The 14,925-nt window shown below is 38.8% G+C and overlaps 1 protein-coding gene across 10 annotated transcripts in view; it reads left to right on the top strand.

Moving 5' to 3' along the window:
- The window catches only part of SEMA5A (semaphorin 5A), a 327,683-nt gene that overhangs the window by 85,594 nt on the left and 227,164 nt on the right, over nt 1-14,925 (top strand). For all 10 annotated transcript variants that reach the window (XM_051611951.1, XM_051611950.1, XM_051611954.1 and 7 more), the window contains one exon: nt 11,099-11,288. In XM_051611951.1, coding sequence (XP_051467911.1) covers nt 11,156-11,288 — 133 coding nt within the window. In that variant the 5' untranslated portion in view covers nt 11,099-11,155. The remainder of the gene's footprint in view (nt 1-11,098; nt 11,289-14,925) is intronic.

A 14,925-nucleotide genomic window follows, 5' to 3' on the forward strand; every position in this document is an offset into this window, starting at 1 on the left:
CTCCACCCTTCCTTAGGGCATAATGGACTTGTGTGGGATACCAGATGCTGCATGCTCTGATGAGCACAGTTTTTCTCAGGCTTTATCCTTCTTATATACAGCAGCTGTAGTGGTCTTAAAAGTGCATCTGGTGGCTGCTTTCCTTTTGAGACAGGGGATGACTTGAGGGAGAAAATTATGCCAATCATGGTGAGCCACATGAATCTGGGTGTTGAAGCATACTATTTTTAGCTGATACTGGACAAAGCTTTGAGACAACTGACGGCTACAAAGATCTAGATTGCTTGGGAGCTAGTGTCTTTTCTCAGTGTGTGATGTCGGAACAGGGTCATAGACCCTGGGAGAAGATGAAGGGACAGGCCAGCAAAGTGAAGTGTAGGCTATACTGATCTACCTGGGGGAACGCCTTTGCTTGTTGCTATGGGCTGTTGCTTAAGTGGGTGTCTGATGCTACCAGCAAAGTGTATGGCATTCAACTGGAGTGTGTCAGTGAGTTGATGCTGCAGTTATTCATTCATCCCAGGAAAGGAAATCCCCCCCATGCCATGTGCGCGTTTAGGTTTCTGAACAATGTGATATGTAAGGGTATGAAGATGTACAGAAAGGACTGCAAAAAGGGATGCAGGCCATCCTATATGGCTTTTGGGTATAGTTCCTGGTGGTCTCAGGTAATACCAGCTAAGGATATTCTGACTGCAGGTCATCCAATGTTGCCTGACGGTGTGCTGCAGAGCTGGTGCAGAGGGCAAGGGAGGTTTTCCACAGGCTATTGCTGTGACATCAGAGAATTCACTGTGTGGCATAAAATGTAGGAATGGTCAGGATGTTTCCCTTTAAGCACCTGTGGGGTTACTAGAAAATTTGTATGCAAACAAAACAGCCTAAGCAAGCTGAAACAGTGCCTTTATTTTTAGAAACATTTAATGTAAGACGTAACCATCCTGCATTATTTAAAAGCTCAAGGTGACTTCAACACATTCAGTCTCTGAATCTTCGATTCCTCAAAAGGAGGAGTCTAAGATCTGTTCCAACATATGCTATCAGTGCATACATACTGTATGCTTGTAGGATTCCAAGGTGATAAATGAAAAATGATGGCTACAAAGCTATCGAAGTCTGAAGTGATTTTGGATGTGATGGAGACATTAGTGACATTTCATGTAATTTAGTCTTCGACTGATGGAAACTGTCAGCCACTGAGAAGCCATTGGGAAAGATGTCACCAAACAAATTGGATTTTCACAACATTGTTAGTTTGTGAAATAACCTAACAGAATAGATTTTTCCTGAAAGCTCTTAACTGGAAATCATTAAAAAGACGATCATCATTAACAATTAGATAAAACATGGAAATATAATTAAGGTAAAATAACTTTTTAAGAGGATATTTCAGACCTGGAAAAAACAGAGTATGCTTAATTTTTGAGACAACTGCACAGAGCAGCACAGTTTACATTCTGAAGGAAACCCACAAGAGTCTTTTGTATATTGAAAGAAATATGTCACAAGCCATTCTTCATTTAACCTGAGGTTATTTGACATCTCCTTATTCATGGTTTGACAGCTTCAGTGGGTGCGTTCCACCAGATAATGTATGATTTCTGTTGCGTGAAGTTTTGCTACTTTCAAACTGGCTTAAAAGTAGAACTTAAATTTGTAACAATGACGTTGGAGGAAGAAAATACAGCTGTGTTTTATTGTCTTTAGAATGATTATTTTTTTTCTGTCATGCCGTATATTAGGATCTAATGAAAGTTAAGAAAGTTTGTATTGACAGAAGGTTCAAACATGTGAAGGGATATTCCTCATATGTGTGAAACCTTCATATATGAATTAATGAGACTTGAAGTATAAGCATTGTGTAAATGTTGAACTTGACCTTTTGTTTTTGAGGATTCTGAGATCAGATATTTTAGGTGTAGAATGGTCTTTGAAAGTATTTGTGCCTTCCATTATTTTAAATTATACCTGGTTTACTTTAGGAAAGGATTTATTAGCTTGATCTTTCACAGAAGGTGTAAAATATCTCTACCTGGATTCAGGATTTAGTGAAAAGCTAACAAAAGGTAGATTAACTCTCTGAAAGGTTTGACATAGTAGATAGTAGCCTACTTACCCTAGGTGTTTTGTAGAATCAGTGCAGAGACATTGGATAGTTCTATTAGTCTAAGTGTCCTCTGTAGGTTACTCTCTCTGTTGCTTATCCAAGAACTGAATGAGGAATCCATGAGTAGGTGTTCTGAGTGCTTACCTTGATAGAAAAGCTAAGTATAGAGAGATGGGGAGGAGAAGTGTGCCATAGTGTTGATGTGGGACAGGAGCTCTGAGTGACCTCACCTCTCCCTTTCCTTCATATCAGTCTGCTAAACCTTGCTGTCATTTATACTGTTGCTGTAAAGAGAGACTATGTTGGTTATTGATGGCAAGAAAAAATCAAAAGCTGGTAATTGGCTAGGAGTTGAGAGGAGGTGGAAGTCTGAAATGCATTTGCAAGTGGGGCGTGGGGGTGAGTGGATTTGACATACAAAAGTGTATTCTCCTCCACTGTGTCTCAATTGTCAAAGCTGTTGCCACCATGTATTTGCTGAAATGTGTTTAATAACTACTGCCATTTAAAACTGTACTAAAGAACTGCAGGCCTGAACTCACCATGGGAAGGATAAATTTGCCTGTATTATTTAACTGAGGCAGGCTGTCACAATAGTCATTTCATGGTAGTTTGGAGCTCATCCAACAGTTCTTTCAAGTAGTAACTACTTAAATATAATCTTTATTTTGGAAGTTTGCCTACTATTAATATGCAGAATATCCCCCGAAAGTTTTGTTTTAGGAGTACAATTTTGTCCTTTAGATTGGTGATTCACATTTAAAAATGTATTAAGTCTTTTGCTAAATCCCAAGGACTATCAAGTACTTTTTTGATGTTCGAAATGGCAGTGAAGAGTTTTCAGTTTAATTTTTTTGTTTTTTTAACCCAGCTATTTGAATTTGCTTTATTACTGTCTTCCTTCTGATTCCTCTTACATGCATGTACAAATTTTGGCATGTTTTTCTGTACAATTTACAAGTATAAAAAAGTATGTCCAGATGGCTACAGTGATAATCTGCGATCTAATGATCTTCTCTCTTAATTATTCAACATGTATGACTTAAATCTCTCTGTTGCCTCTTCCCAGTTTATATAGAATTCTACAGCTAAACTTGCATTACTTTCATATTACCTCTTTTTTACCTGCTTCCATTAACCTTGCCTTCACTCAAAACTATTTTTTATATATTGTCAAGATTTTACACACATTTTTCACCCAACCCTGTCCTTCATCTTCATTCTCTTCTCAGAAAATTAAACTTCCCTCTTCTCAGCTAATTTTTTTCCTGTGGTTATCTCAGTCCATTGTCTTCGGCTGCTCTGTTGCATAGGTTGAATGTTCACTTTTCACTAGGCTTTATGAACGAGTTGTAAATGTAGACTTTTATGCACTGTATAGAGATACGAGTGAATAAAATACAACCTATGAATGTCATGCAGTACAGAGCTCACATCTTTGCAGAAAAGGGAAATGAATGGCTGTGCTTGGTCAGAGGTGCATCTAGCCCAGCATCTGGTCTCTGTCAGAAGCAAACAGCACGTGTCTCGGGGAAGATGGTAAGATCCCAGCAAGCAGTTAGTGACACTTTTCCTAAATATTGTTGCAGTATCAGATTCAGGAAATTTCTGAATTTCACACTGCAAAATGGGGGTGTCTAGGTATTTCGTAGCCATCAGTAGATTCTTTTTTCTGGGAATCTGCCCAGTGCCAGTTTGAAGCTATGCAATTTTTTATAACCAACAGGATCCTGTGGTAAAGATCCGTCTACTGAAGTGCTACTGCAACACCTTAAAGTATATTTTTACTACAGAACAGCTTGTGTTGTGTGCCATGCTGATGTTGTTGACCATCTTTTGGGCCCTAAGAAAAGTTGTTTGGTTTGCCAATAGTACCAACCGGAAAAGGAACAGACAAGTTTGGTGTAGAGAGAAAGGAGAAGATAAAATGCAGGGATGTGTGTAGATCCCTGAATTGCTGAACTTCCTCCCTCTCGGTTTTCTTTTCCTGCACTAGCTGACACTTCTGCCCTTTCCTGACTTGTTTGCTCTCTCTTCATACCTGTCATTTGGCTGTTAAACTTCCTCTGATTTTCTTTGCAAGATTCTCCACTTTTATAATCTTTATTTGCCAACAATAATTACCATTTTGTTTTTCCATTAAAGTTATTTCGTAAAGGAAAAACTATGCTGGCTTTATAGTCTGTTTGAGGAGGAGAATCCTTCCTTCCTCTGCCTCAGACTGACTTCTGATGGCCAGACTGAGGGTCACAGTTTGGTGGATGCCTAAGCAATGCATGGTGGAGGGTGCTGTGGATGACTGGATGAGGAAACTAGCTGTGAGAAGAAGAAAACTAGAGGTGGGTGTCTGGGGCTTGGGAGGATACCAAAAAGGCTGAGAAGCTAAGGCATAGCTAAAAGAAAAAGATATCTGAAAAAATAAACTGAGATTGTGCTGGAACTTGGACGTAGGCAGCATTGATTTGACTACCTTTATTTTTACCTCTGAACTGCTTGTGGTGCCCTTCTGTGCCAGCCTGCTGGATTGGCTAGTGCTTGCATGAAGACGCTGTGGTCTACTGGTGCTGTGCCCCACTGATGAGGCAGACATGCCCAGGATGTGATAAATGAGATCTGAGGCATTATTACAAACTTGTTGCTTCACTCAGGTCACTATTCTTAAATCAAGCACTTCCTTTGCAGAAATCAGAAGTAACACAGCTCTTTGAGCAGCTCTGGAGAACTAGCTTTGATGACAGATTCTTCTTTTATGAGTTGTCACCATCAGCTACAGATATTAGCAGACTTCTGGCAGAATGTCACTATGAATTTAAGAGTTGATTTCTGGCTGTGTTAGTCTATGACAGCTGATGGGTGACTGCCTCTTGCAGATCTTAGAATTCATGCCACTGCAGAAGCGAACGGCAATATTAAAAAAAGTTGAAGGAACTCGGTAATCAGTTTGTTAATTGAAGCTGACTCTCACTTTATGAGAATACAAATTGGAATATGGTACTCTGCTGCATAGCAAACAGTCTGCATTGCTGGGTCCGGTGAGGAGACACGAGAGTGTGCGAATGGATTATTTCACTGCTGAAGCTCTACAGTCTTATCTTGATGTTTAATGAGGTCATCTTTGAGTTATTGCTCTAATCTAATTGTGTATCTGGGTGATATACAAATTGTTTTTCTACAGCTATACTGAGTAAGGAACGTATTTCAAAGTAATTATATTTTAAAGAGCTATATCTTGAGCATTTGACAGAAGAGAATTAATTGCTGTAATAAAAATATCTGGTTGGGTTTTTTTGAAACAATATTTAAATGAGTTTTGAGACCCCACCTGGAGTACTGTGTCCAGGTCTGGAGCCCCAAACACAAGAAGGACGTGGAGCTACTGGAGTGAGTCTGGAGGAGGGCCACAAAGATGATCAGAGAGCTGAAGCACTTCTCCTTTGAAAACAGGTTGAAAGAGTTGCGCCTATTCAGTCTGGAGAAAAGAAGACTCCACGGAGACCTTATAGCAGTCTTCTAGTACTTAACAGGGCCTACAGGAAAGCTGGGGAGGGACTGTTTACAAGGGTGTGTTGTGATAGTACAAGGGGTAGTGGATTTAAACTGGAGGGAGAATTAGGTTAGGCATTAGGAAGAAATTCTTTTGTGTGAGGGTAATGAGTCACTGGAACAGGTTGCTCAGGGAAGTTGTGGATGCCCCCTCCCTGGAAGTGTTCAGGGTCAGACTGGATGTGGTTTTGAGCAACCTGGTCTAGTGGGAGGTGTCCCTGCCAATGCAGGTAGGTTGGAACTTGATGATCTTTAAGCCCCTTCCAGCCCAAACTGTTCTATGATTCTTTGATTCTAGGATTTTTCACTAATAGAGGAGAGGGGAGAGGGGAGGACTGTACATTGAGACTGATGTAGCACTCTTGATGCACCACCTCCATCTCTTCTTCCTTCTGGGCTGCAGGGCTTGTCACTAGTGGTATTGCCAGGACTGAGAATTGGAGAGCATACACATTGCCAGAGAATTTAGCTAGATTTTTTTGGTAGGTGTGATGACAGGGCCTTTTTTACGTGTTCCTTTCTCTATCAATTTTCTCTCATGTGATTTGTATGAATTAGAGGAGTTTAGCTTTAAAAAATAAAGAGCTGTTCCAGAAAAAGGCACTGAGCTACACTGTAGAGATGTTAATGTATTCCAGTTTTATGATCATATGGCAGTATGACTGCTGATATCCTTTTTCCCAATTTGTCCATGTGCTTGCTAGGAATACACAACAATGTGGGCTTTGTTGTTAAAGAGGAAACAACAGTTTCCCCTGCCTGCTTATTACTTGCAGCAGCAAACAAATGTTATATTCTTTTAATAAATTGTAAAAAGGTGTCATTAGCAGTCCAGAAGAAAAACTAGGTACTTTTAATAAAATTGGCATGACCAAAGATGAAACAATTATTAGTATTTTAAAGTGTGTATATAAGAAATATGGCAATATTTCATTGGACTCATAATTCTTTTCTAATGAACCCATAAAATGTATTGTCTGTTTCTGTATTAGACAGGTAGTTTTTTTCAAGTTCATGTTTGGGTACAAAGGTAGGTGTTATCTGGAGTACTTAGTTAGCATGAGTAAATTTTTATCAAACTCTTAGTGTTCTGCAAAGCAAGAACTGGGGCAAATCATCCAGAGGAAGTGGCATGAGTCTCCCACAGCAAATTACATGAGCAGCATCTGTGAGATTAGACACTGGTATCCATGTAAAGAAACTCCAGACCTGCTTGTGGATACATGAACCAAGAACCAGTCCTGAAACTGGTATCTTCTAAGCATGACAAAATCTGCTCTTTGTATGCTTGTATTGACATAAGTTCACTTCATCATTCGCTGGAAGTGCAGTTAAGCTGACACTTAAAGAATCATCAATGATAATTGAAACCTTCTTTGCTTCTGGACAGCTGCAGTTAGTGTGGCAGCTCTCTTTTTTTATACAGGAGCTTATTTTAATCAAACAACAGAAAATGTTTATAATTTGGAGGTAAATTGTACTTCCAACACCATCTATTTTAGCTGATCTAGAAATACTGACATCCTGATTATTTACTTTTAAATATATGACTTCAGTGCCTGGAGGGAATAATCTCTAACTGAATCTTCTTCAAACTAGCGGGAGCAGTTAGATGCCTTGCATGTTTTGCTGTTCACAGTTTTGCCCTGTAGCAATGAGGATAATTTTATGACACTGCTTTTTTTTGTAATTTTTTTTTTTTTTCTTCTTAAATCCTCATGTTGTTTTACAGACTTGTAAAATGCAGTTTGTCAGAAGCCCAATTAAAGATCCGTGCTGGTAAAACTATAAAAATAATATAGGTCAATGTGCTGGTTCCCAGATGAATGGAAATAGTTAAAATGATGGTCAGTGTCACTATTACAGATATGTTTTGAAGAGTTTCGATTTGACCATTATATGGAATTGTTGAGAGATATTTGCATATGGAAATATTACAGAAATCAGGGAAGCTAGCCTGAACTTTTCACGTTTAGGGTTCTCTTGGCTTTTGTGTCTTATGCTCTGGGCTGTCATTTTCTTGCACAATAGTTGCACTTTCAGTAAGGAGAAGGACCTATTTCAGGAAGGTCTTCTTTGCCTCCTTCAAAACTTCTCTCAGTTTTAATGTTTCAGAGCTGTGTGGGTACAGAGTTCAGGTGCTGCCTCTTTCAGCTGGTATCTCAGGTAGAGATGGAACTTGTGCAGCAGTCCTTACTCAAGGATGTGCAGGAGGGAGCAAGCTAAGCCCTGCAAATTCTGTGGGAAATTATTTGGTTTTGAAGGCTTTTTTAAGGTGTCTGTTCATCTGTTCATACTATGGGTACATGTTGAAGGTGTGTGTTTTGTTTGTTGTGGTTTTTAAGGGTTGGGGGTAAGTGGGCTTTGGGTTTGGTTGTGTGGAGTTTTTTTTGTTAGGGTTTTTTGGGGGTGGGTTTTTTTGTTGCAGTTGCTGTTGTTGTTTGTTTGTTCTTTACTTTTAAGAGTGTGTTAGGGTCCAGACTGTTTTCTTTCTCCTTCTGAGCATGCTGTAGTGTAGTGAGGTGTATAGTGAGTTCTTGTTCCTCCTCTTGTTGCTCAGCTGACTTAAAGTTTGTCCTTTTTTCATGTGAGAACTTGAGATGAGGTCTGTCTCTGCTGCCTTAATTCACTGTTGTCTTGTCTGATACGGGTTTTTGAAGACTTTCCTCTGAGTAATTGCAAGTAAGTGTCTACTTGCAGTTTCCCACCATATATTTTATACATTTAAGTTAATGAATCTAAAATAATAAATACATTTAAAAGAATAAAATAGCATGTTACTTTTAAAAGGTGGACATCAAGGTAGAGAGAAACTTAAACTCTTACTGTTTTTCTCTGAAAACGTTCTGTCAGAAGTGCATTCACATCCTTCTTTGTCTCTCCTTCAAAGTCTAATCTTGTCTTTAGATAATTCTGATTGAGAGAAAGAAGTGTTTCCTGCCTCCATTTTTACCATGTGAAATGTATATAGTGAGAGGAGGAGTTCAGCTAGGTAAGAAAAGAATTATTTATGCCCAAATTTCTCCCACAGCATGATTATACATGTGTCAGAGACCAACTGTCATGTAAGCAGCCTGTCTTTCCAGAGGGTGCTGTTTGGATTTAGAGACTGAGGAAGGGTATTGTTATGAAAGAATCTTTGCTTCTCTTATACATGGGATGAGTGGGGAGAAATCCTCTTGATACTTACAGGGATAAAAGACATCAGACCTGTCAACATTTAAATCTTAGTCCTTGCTAATAGCAGGATTAGACCTTTGAAAATCAGTATCCTTTTTGTAATGGACACCGTGGTATCCATAACAATGTACATATTTAATATCTGGATAAAGAGTACTGGTCCTTGCCTTTCTGGAGAAACAAGATTCTTTCTGTTGTGTCCTGGGTAGAGCTGTTTTTTGACACTTAGCTGGGATATAGCAGCCTGGTTACATAAAGCCGATAGATCTTCGTTTACATCCAGGGAGACAGAGAAGGCTGAGCTTCCAGTAATAATATTTAATTTTATTTATTTTTAATTTCTGTCCATTATACTCATGAGTTTATAGGTATTTTTGACACTTTAAAAAATAAAATAAATAAAGTTTTTGTTTGTTTAATGTGAAAATACCATATTCCTAGGTGTTGGGATACCTGCTGCTGTACTGTGCAAGAAATACAGCTTTTGAGAATCTGTGATGTGCTCTTTCCTTCATTTTGCTTCCAAACACACATCCATAATCCTAGCGAAACTTGAATTAGAACTAGCAGTTACTGATATAGTTGTATGACTTAAAGTTAGTAATATCCATTAACTTATGATATAAATCACATAAACTGGTTGACTTTGGGCAAGAATAGTGCACAGTGCTTGAAATGTCACCCTTGCCACAAATGAAATATCCAAACCTTTGAACAAGCACTTTATGCTCCTATGTACTTAAGTGCAGAGAGTTTCTATGAGCAGATACTGCCTGCTGTGAGCCATAAGGAATCTCTCCTCCCCTTTTATTTTCTAAAACGTAAGCATATTTAGCAGAAAATCTAAAATTGACTATTCACTTTATGTTTCTCTCAGATATGTTATGTCTTTGGTTTATTAATTTTAGTTTAAATTAATGAGGATTAGGTGTGTCCAGTTCTTATCTGGAAGGCTTCTAAAGGCAGCAAAATAAAGTGATAAGAGAAGTTCATCTTATGAAAGGTGGTGCTACAGCTGTGTTAGGGAGCAATGTTCACTACCCATTCTGCTTCCTAAGTGTAACTTTTCAAATACACTGGTTTTACTGTGAAGTATCTTTTAATTAACAGCCCTTTATTTTGTGTGTTTAGGATGTTTATTTTACAAAAATAGAAAGTTTCCACCTTATTAAACAGCATACTGCAATTCAATGAGATGAAATGTATTACAAGTCAATGTTGCTGATTATTGTTTCCTGAATTGCTCCATTAATTAGCAGAATGGCACGTCTGCCGTTATGGAGTTGTCTCAAATCTCCAGTCTTCCTCCCCTGAAAAGCAGTGGTGTCTCATAACTGTGTGCTATCAACAAAGAAGCTTGTGGAACTCAGTAGAGCTGCCAGTGGCAAAAGTTTTTGAGGCTGTTACTACTTGGAATGTTTGTTATGATAAAGCTAAAGGAATTGGATTGGATCTAAAACGGTATTGACACAGTGAATATAAAATAAGGGTCTGGTTATTGGATGTTTAAAAAAGTCAAGCAGTTGAAACTTCAGCTTTATTCTGGTACTGAATGAAAACTATTACATTGTTGTTTGATGTCTAGATGTTAGTAGAAAGGGGTTTTAGCACAAGCATCTGCAGTGCACAGCATTGTAATCTCACTTGGCAAACAGGGATTAAGCCAGTGTCAGAACCAGTGACCTTCCCTCCTGTAAAGCAAAAGTATGTAGTCAGAGCATTGAGGTGAACCTTGTCCTACTGCTTTCTGTGCTGTTCTATACATACTCTATGGATAGGCATAAACTCTCTAGGGCTGTTGTTCTGCCAATATGATCAGTAACGTGAAGGAGCAACTCCTTTCCTACCTTATACTTGCAAGGAATCAAAGCATACTTTCCTTTGTGAGAAAGCCAAAGCCAGTGGATTCAAGTGAATGTGGAACATACATTTAGATAAGTTTTCTGTATCTAAAAAAAAAAATAAAAAAATATTGCAGAATGTTATTTTTCCCACACACATTACAAAATGAAACTGTAAAATAGAAGAGTGAGGGAATGAAGAACTGGGTTTTAATCCTGCTGGATGATAAAATAAGTCAATATTCCTAAATTGTGTAACTGATTATAAGTTTATGCAGTAATTATAGAGGAGTAGCTGCTAATGTAGTTTTGAGGAGTCAAATAATACGCAGACAGAAAGTAATGTTTTGTTTTAAACATCAAGAGTTGTTTATTTTTTTTCTGTGGTTTGCTCTTGTGCTTGAGTAAATTTCTTTGAATTCTCCAGGTGCTTTTCCCACATGAATGCAAGAAGTTAAAAGAAGTGACTGCTGGGGAGGAGAGCATGACCACCATGAAAGGAAGCTGCCTCCTTGCACTGCTGTTGGTAGGACTTGGGGTATTAGGAATATTGGAGCCAACAGCAACAGAAGATACCCACTGCCACAGAGCTGAGCACCCAGTTACTGCATATAAAGGTAAGGGGTAAACACAAAAAACCTTTCCAGAAGTAGGCTAAGGATGGTGTAATCTCTTAATGGAAACTTCTGTTTTAAATGTAGAATGGTATGAAAAGAAAAAGTGCATTCAGTCCTGTTATATATTAGCTTGGACTGTATTCCATACAATTTAAATGCAACTAAGCTTGGAAAGTTTGTTCACAATTTGTGCTGAATTTATCATTAAAAGGTGGGTGACTTCCGTTCCTTTGTAATTAAAACCAGACTGTACTGTTGCATGAGGTGGTTCCTTTCCAGGTCCAGGACTTTGCATGTGAACACTTGATTTTCTGAGGTTGCTTTTGGCCCTTTCCCCCAGTCTATCTGGATTCCTCTGGATGGCAGTCTTGTCCTAAAGCTTATCACTGTTTCTCTGAATTTGGTGCTGTCTTTGGTGCAAACTCTTCAGATTGCACTCTGTAGCCTCTCTTGGTCATTGATTAAGGTGTTAAACTGGCCAGGTCTCAGGATCAACCCTTGTGATATTCCACGCGTTACTGGCCTAATTGTGGAGTAAGATCCATTAAACATTTACTCTGGCCTTGATCATCCAAACGGCTTTTTGCCCATCTGCTTGTCCACCTAAAGAGACAGATGGTAACATTCTAACTTGCAGTGATACAGCATTGAAAGCCTTCAGATAAATTGCATCCTCTGCTCTCCCCTCATTATTAAAAATAGTAATTTTATTATAGAAGGCAACTGGGCCGGTCAGGAATGATTTAACCTTGGCAAATCCATGCTGACTGTTCTCAGTCACCTTGTCCTCCGTATGTCCAGAAAGGTGAGTTCCAAGAAGACTAACTCCATGACTTTCCCAGGAGATTAAGTGAGATTCACTGGCCTGTAGTTTTCACATTTGTTTTTCTGCAGTTACTGAGGACCTTCCTTCATCTCTGTGATTTTTCAAAGATTAAGAGTGGCCCAATATCTTGGTGTTCATGGATGTACCTTGTGTCATCCCATGGATTCATATAAGTTGGGATCTTGCAAGTAATCCCTGACTCAGGCCACATCTACTGCTGGTAGTTCTTGAACCCCTTTGGTAAATACCAGATGCCTTTGAGACCTTGTTGGTGAAGACTGAAACAAAGGAGGTATTGAGTCCCTCAGTGTCATCTGTGTCTGCTGGCACTAGATCACCTGCCCAATTCATGAACAGGCTTTCCCTGTTTGACCTTTTATGACTATTCTAGTGTAGAAGCTGCTTGTACCACCCTTGACATTCCATGCAAGTCTTAACTCCCATTGAACTTTGTTTAACCTGACACCATCCTTACATGCCCATTTGGTGTTTCTAAATTCCTCCTTGATCACCTTGTCCCTGCTTACACCTCATACATACAGTCTTTTTGCATTGGAGCTCCATCATGAGTTCCTTGTTTTGCCAGGCCAGTCATACATGTGGTTGTCATCTTGAGGATTGGGATGGACCACTGAGGAACAGTTGGAACAAAGTGAAGAACACTTGGAGGATATTATCTGTAAAAACCTGAGGCATTAAAAAACTTATATGATTGTTTTGTTTTTTGAGTTGAGATTTTTCCATTACTGTCGCAACTTAGAATAAGTTCCAAATAGTTTGTAGCTATGAGGATGTAGGGATTAAGATGTATTACATTACATATTGCATTCCTTCTGTTTTTCTAAGAAAGCACATGTGTAATTTTTTTGTTCCAATGAATTAGGATTTATTGAATTTTAATTGAAAAAAGATTTGTTTCCATTCTTTTCATAAAGTTAGAGAAAGTAATGTTGTGTTTTCTACAGAAAAGAATTTTTGTTCTGGTATTTTAATGGTTTAATAAGAGTAATGGTACCAGCTGTCCCTTTCTCCAACAATATTGAAGACTGAACTAAAATTCTTACATTCTGTACCTGGTAACAGCAAACCATCAGTCTGTTGTGAAGGAGGGACCTTTGTCTCTCTTATATTGATGGACTAATGAATATGATTTATATCTGGTTTTCTTAGCACTCATGTTGTGTGTCTAATTGAGTTAAAAATGTTATTTTTATCATAACACATATGCAATGTTTTAAATTGAAGTAGACAGTTAAAATTCTGGCACTTAAGAGCTTACTTACACAAACAAGTGGACACTGCATGTACTTTTTTTTTAAATGCAACTGTAAAAGGAAATAATTGATACTCATTACCAGAGCCACATGCAAAAAGTTTATTAAAAATGTGTTGATTTATGAATCTGATTCAGCCAACATGTAGTAGAGTAGCCTGAATTTAGCCTGATCCTCCCTTTTAGACTGTTACTGTTCTTTGTCATATTCAATTTCTAGCTGTATCCTTCCAGTTCTAAGTTACTATGCTAAGGCTTTTTGGGAACAGACACCTCCTCTGTTGTCTTGTTTCAGTTGCATCTTTTGATGTTGCCAGACATAGTGCCCCAGTTAGGGTTTACTGAACAACACCAATTCCTTTTTCTGTAAATATATGTGGGAAATACAATGATATAGAAACATTTACTGTCAGATTTGTAATATAGGATTTCAATGCCAGACTCACGCTTGACCTTTGTGCTAAAAATACCATTAATCAGTACATATCCATAACATACCTTAGCTTTTATGAACTGACATAATTTGAAAAAGTTGTATTTCACTTAAAAATATTCTAACAAGCTGTAGCTTGTATTCACTCCAGTAGTCGTCGGAAATCATCAGTTAATCTAAAAGTATATGTGGAAAAATATTTGCAGTGCAATACGTAGTATGTGACAGGTAGGGGACATAACTGGTGTGGACACACAGTGATTGACTTGTAGTTGCAGAACTGCCAGTTAATGGAAAACAAAAGATATGAGACTGAAGGAAAAGATGACTGAGAGGTTTATCTTTGAACCTCTATGTGAGCAACAGACTGCTTGGGGTATCAAAGTGTAAAAAAAAAGAGGCATGTATGAGAAGAGATACTCTGTGAATGAATCCTGCAGTAGGAGTTGGCAAGATTCAACCATCTGTGGGAATGCAATGAGGAAAGCTAAGGCCCACCTGGAACTAAAGCTGGCGAGGAGCATCAAGGACAAGAAGAAGAGTTTCTTCCAGTACATCAATTAAAAAAGGAAGAACAAGGGAAATGTAGGCTCACTGACAAATGAAGTGGGTGCCTTTACGACTGATGACACGGGGAAGGCAGAGTTATTGTATGCCTTCTTTGCTTCAGCCTTCTCTGCAAAAGCCAGCCCTCTTAAATCCCAGACCCCGGAGATAAGGTTGAGAGAAGGGAAGACTTTCCCTCAGTACAGGAGGACCAGGTTAGAGGCCACTTAGTCAAACTGGACATCCATAAGTCCATGGGCCCTGATGGGATGCATCCATGAATTCTGGGAGAGCTGGCAGATGTTATTGCTAGGCCACTCTCCATCATCTTTGAGAGTCTTGGAGAATATGAGAGGTGCCTGAGGACTGGAAGAGGGCTAATCACAGAATCACCAAGGCTGGAAAAGACCCTTATGATCATCAAGTCCAGCCTGTGACCAGCACCACCACATTGGCTAGACCATGGCAGTAAGTGCCATGTCCAGTCTTTCCTTGAACACATCCAGGGACGGTGCCTCCACCACTTTCCTGGAAGTCCATTCCAATGTCTAACCACCCT

Source organism: Apus apus, chromosome 2, assembly GCF_020740795.1.
Source record: "Apus apus isolate bApuApu2 chromosome 2, bApuApu2.pri.cur, whole genome shotgun sequence".
Taxonomy (NCBI): Eukaryota; Metazoa; Chordata; class Aves; order Apodiformes; family Apodidae; genus Apus; species Apus apus.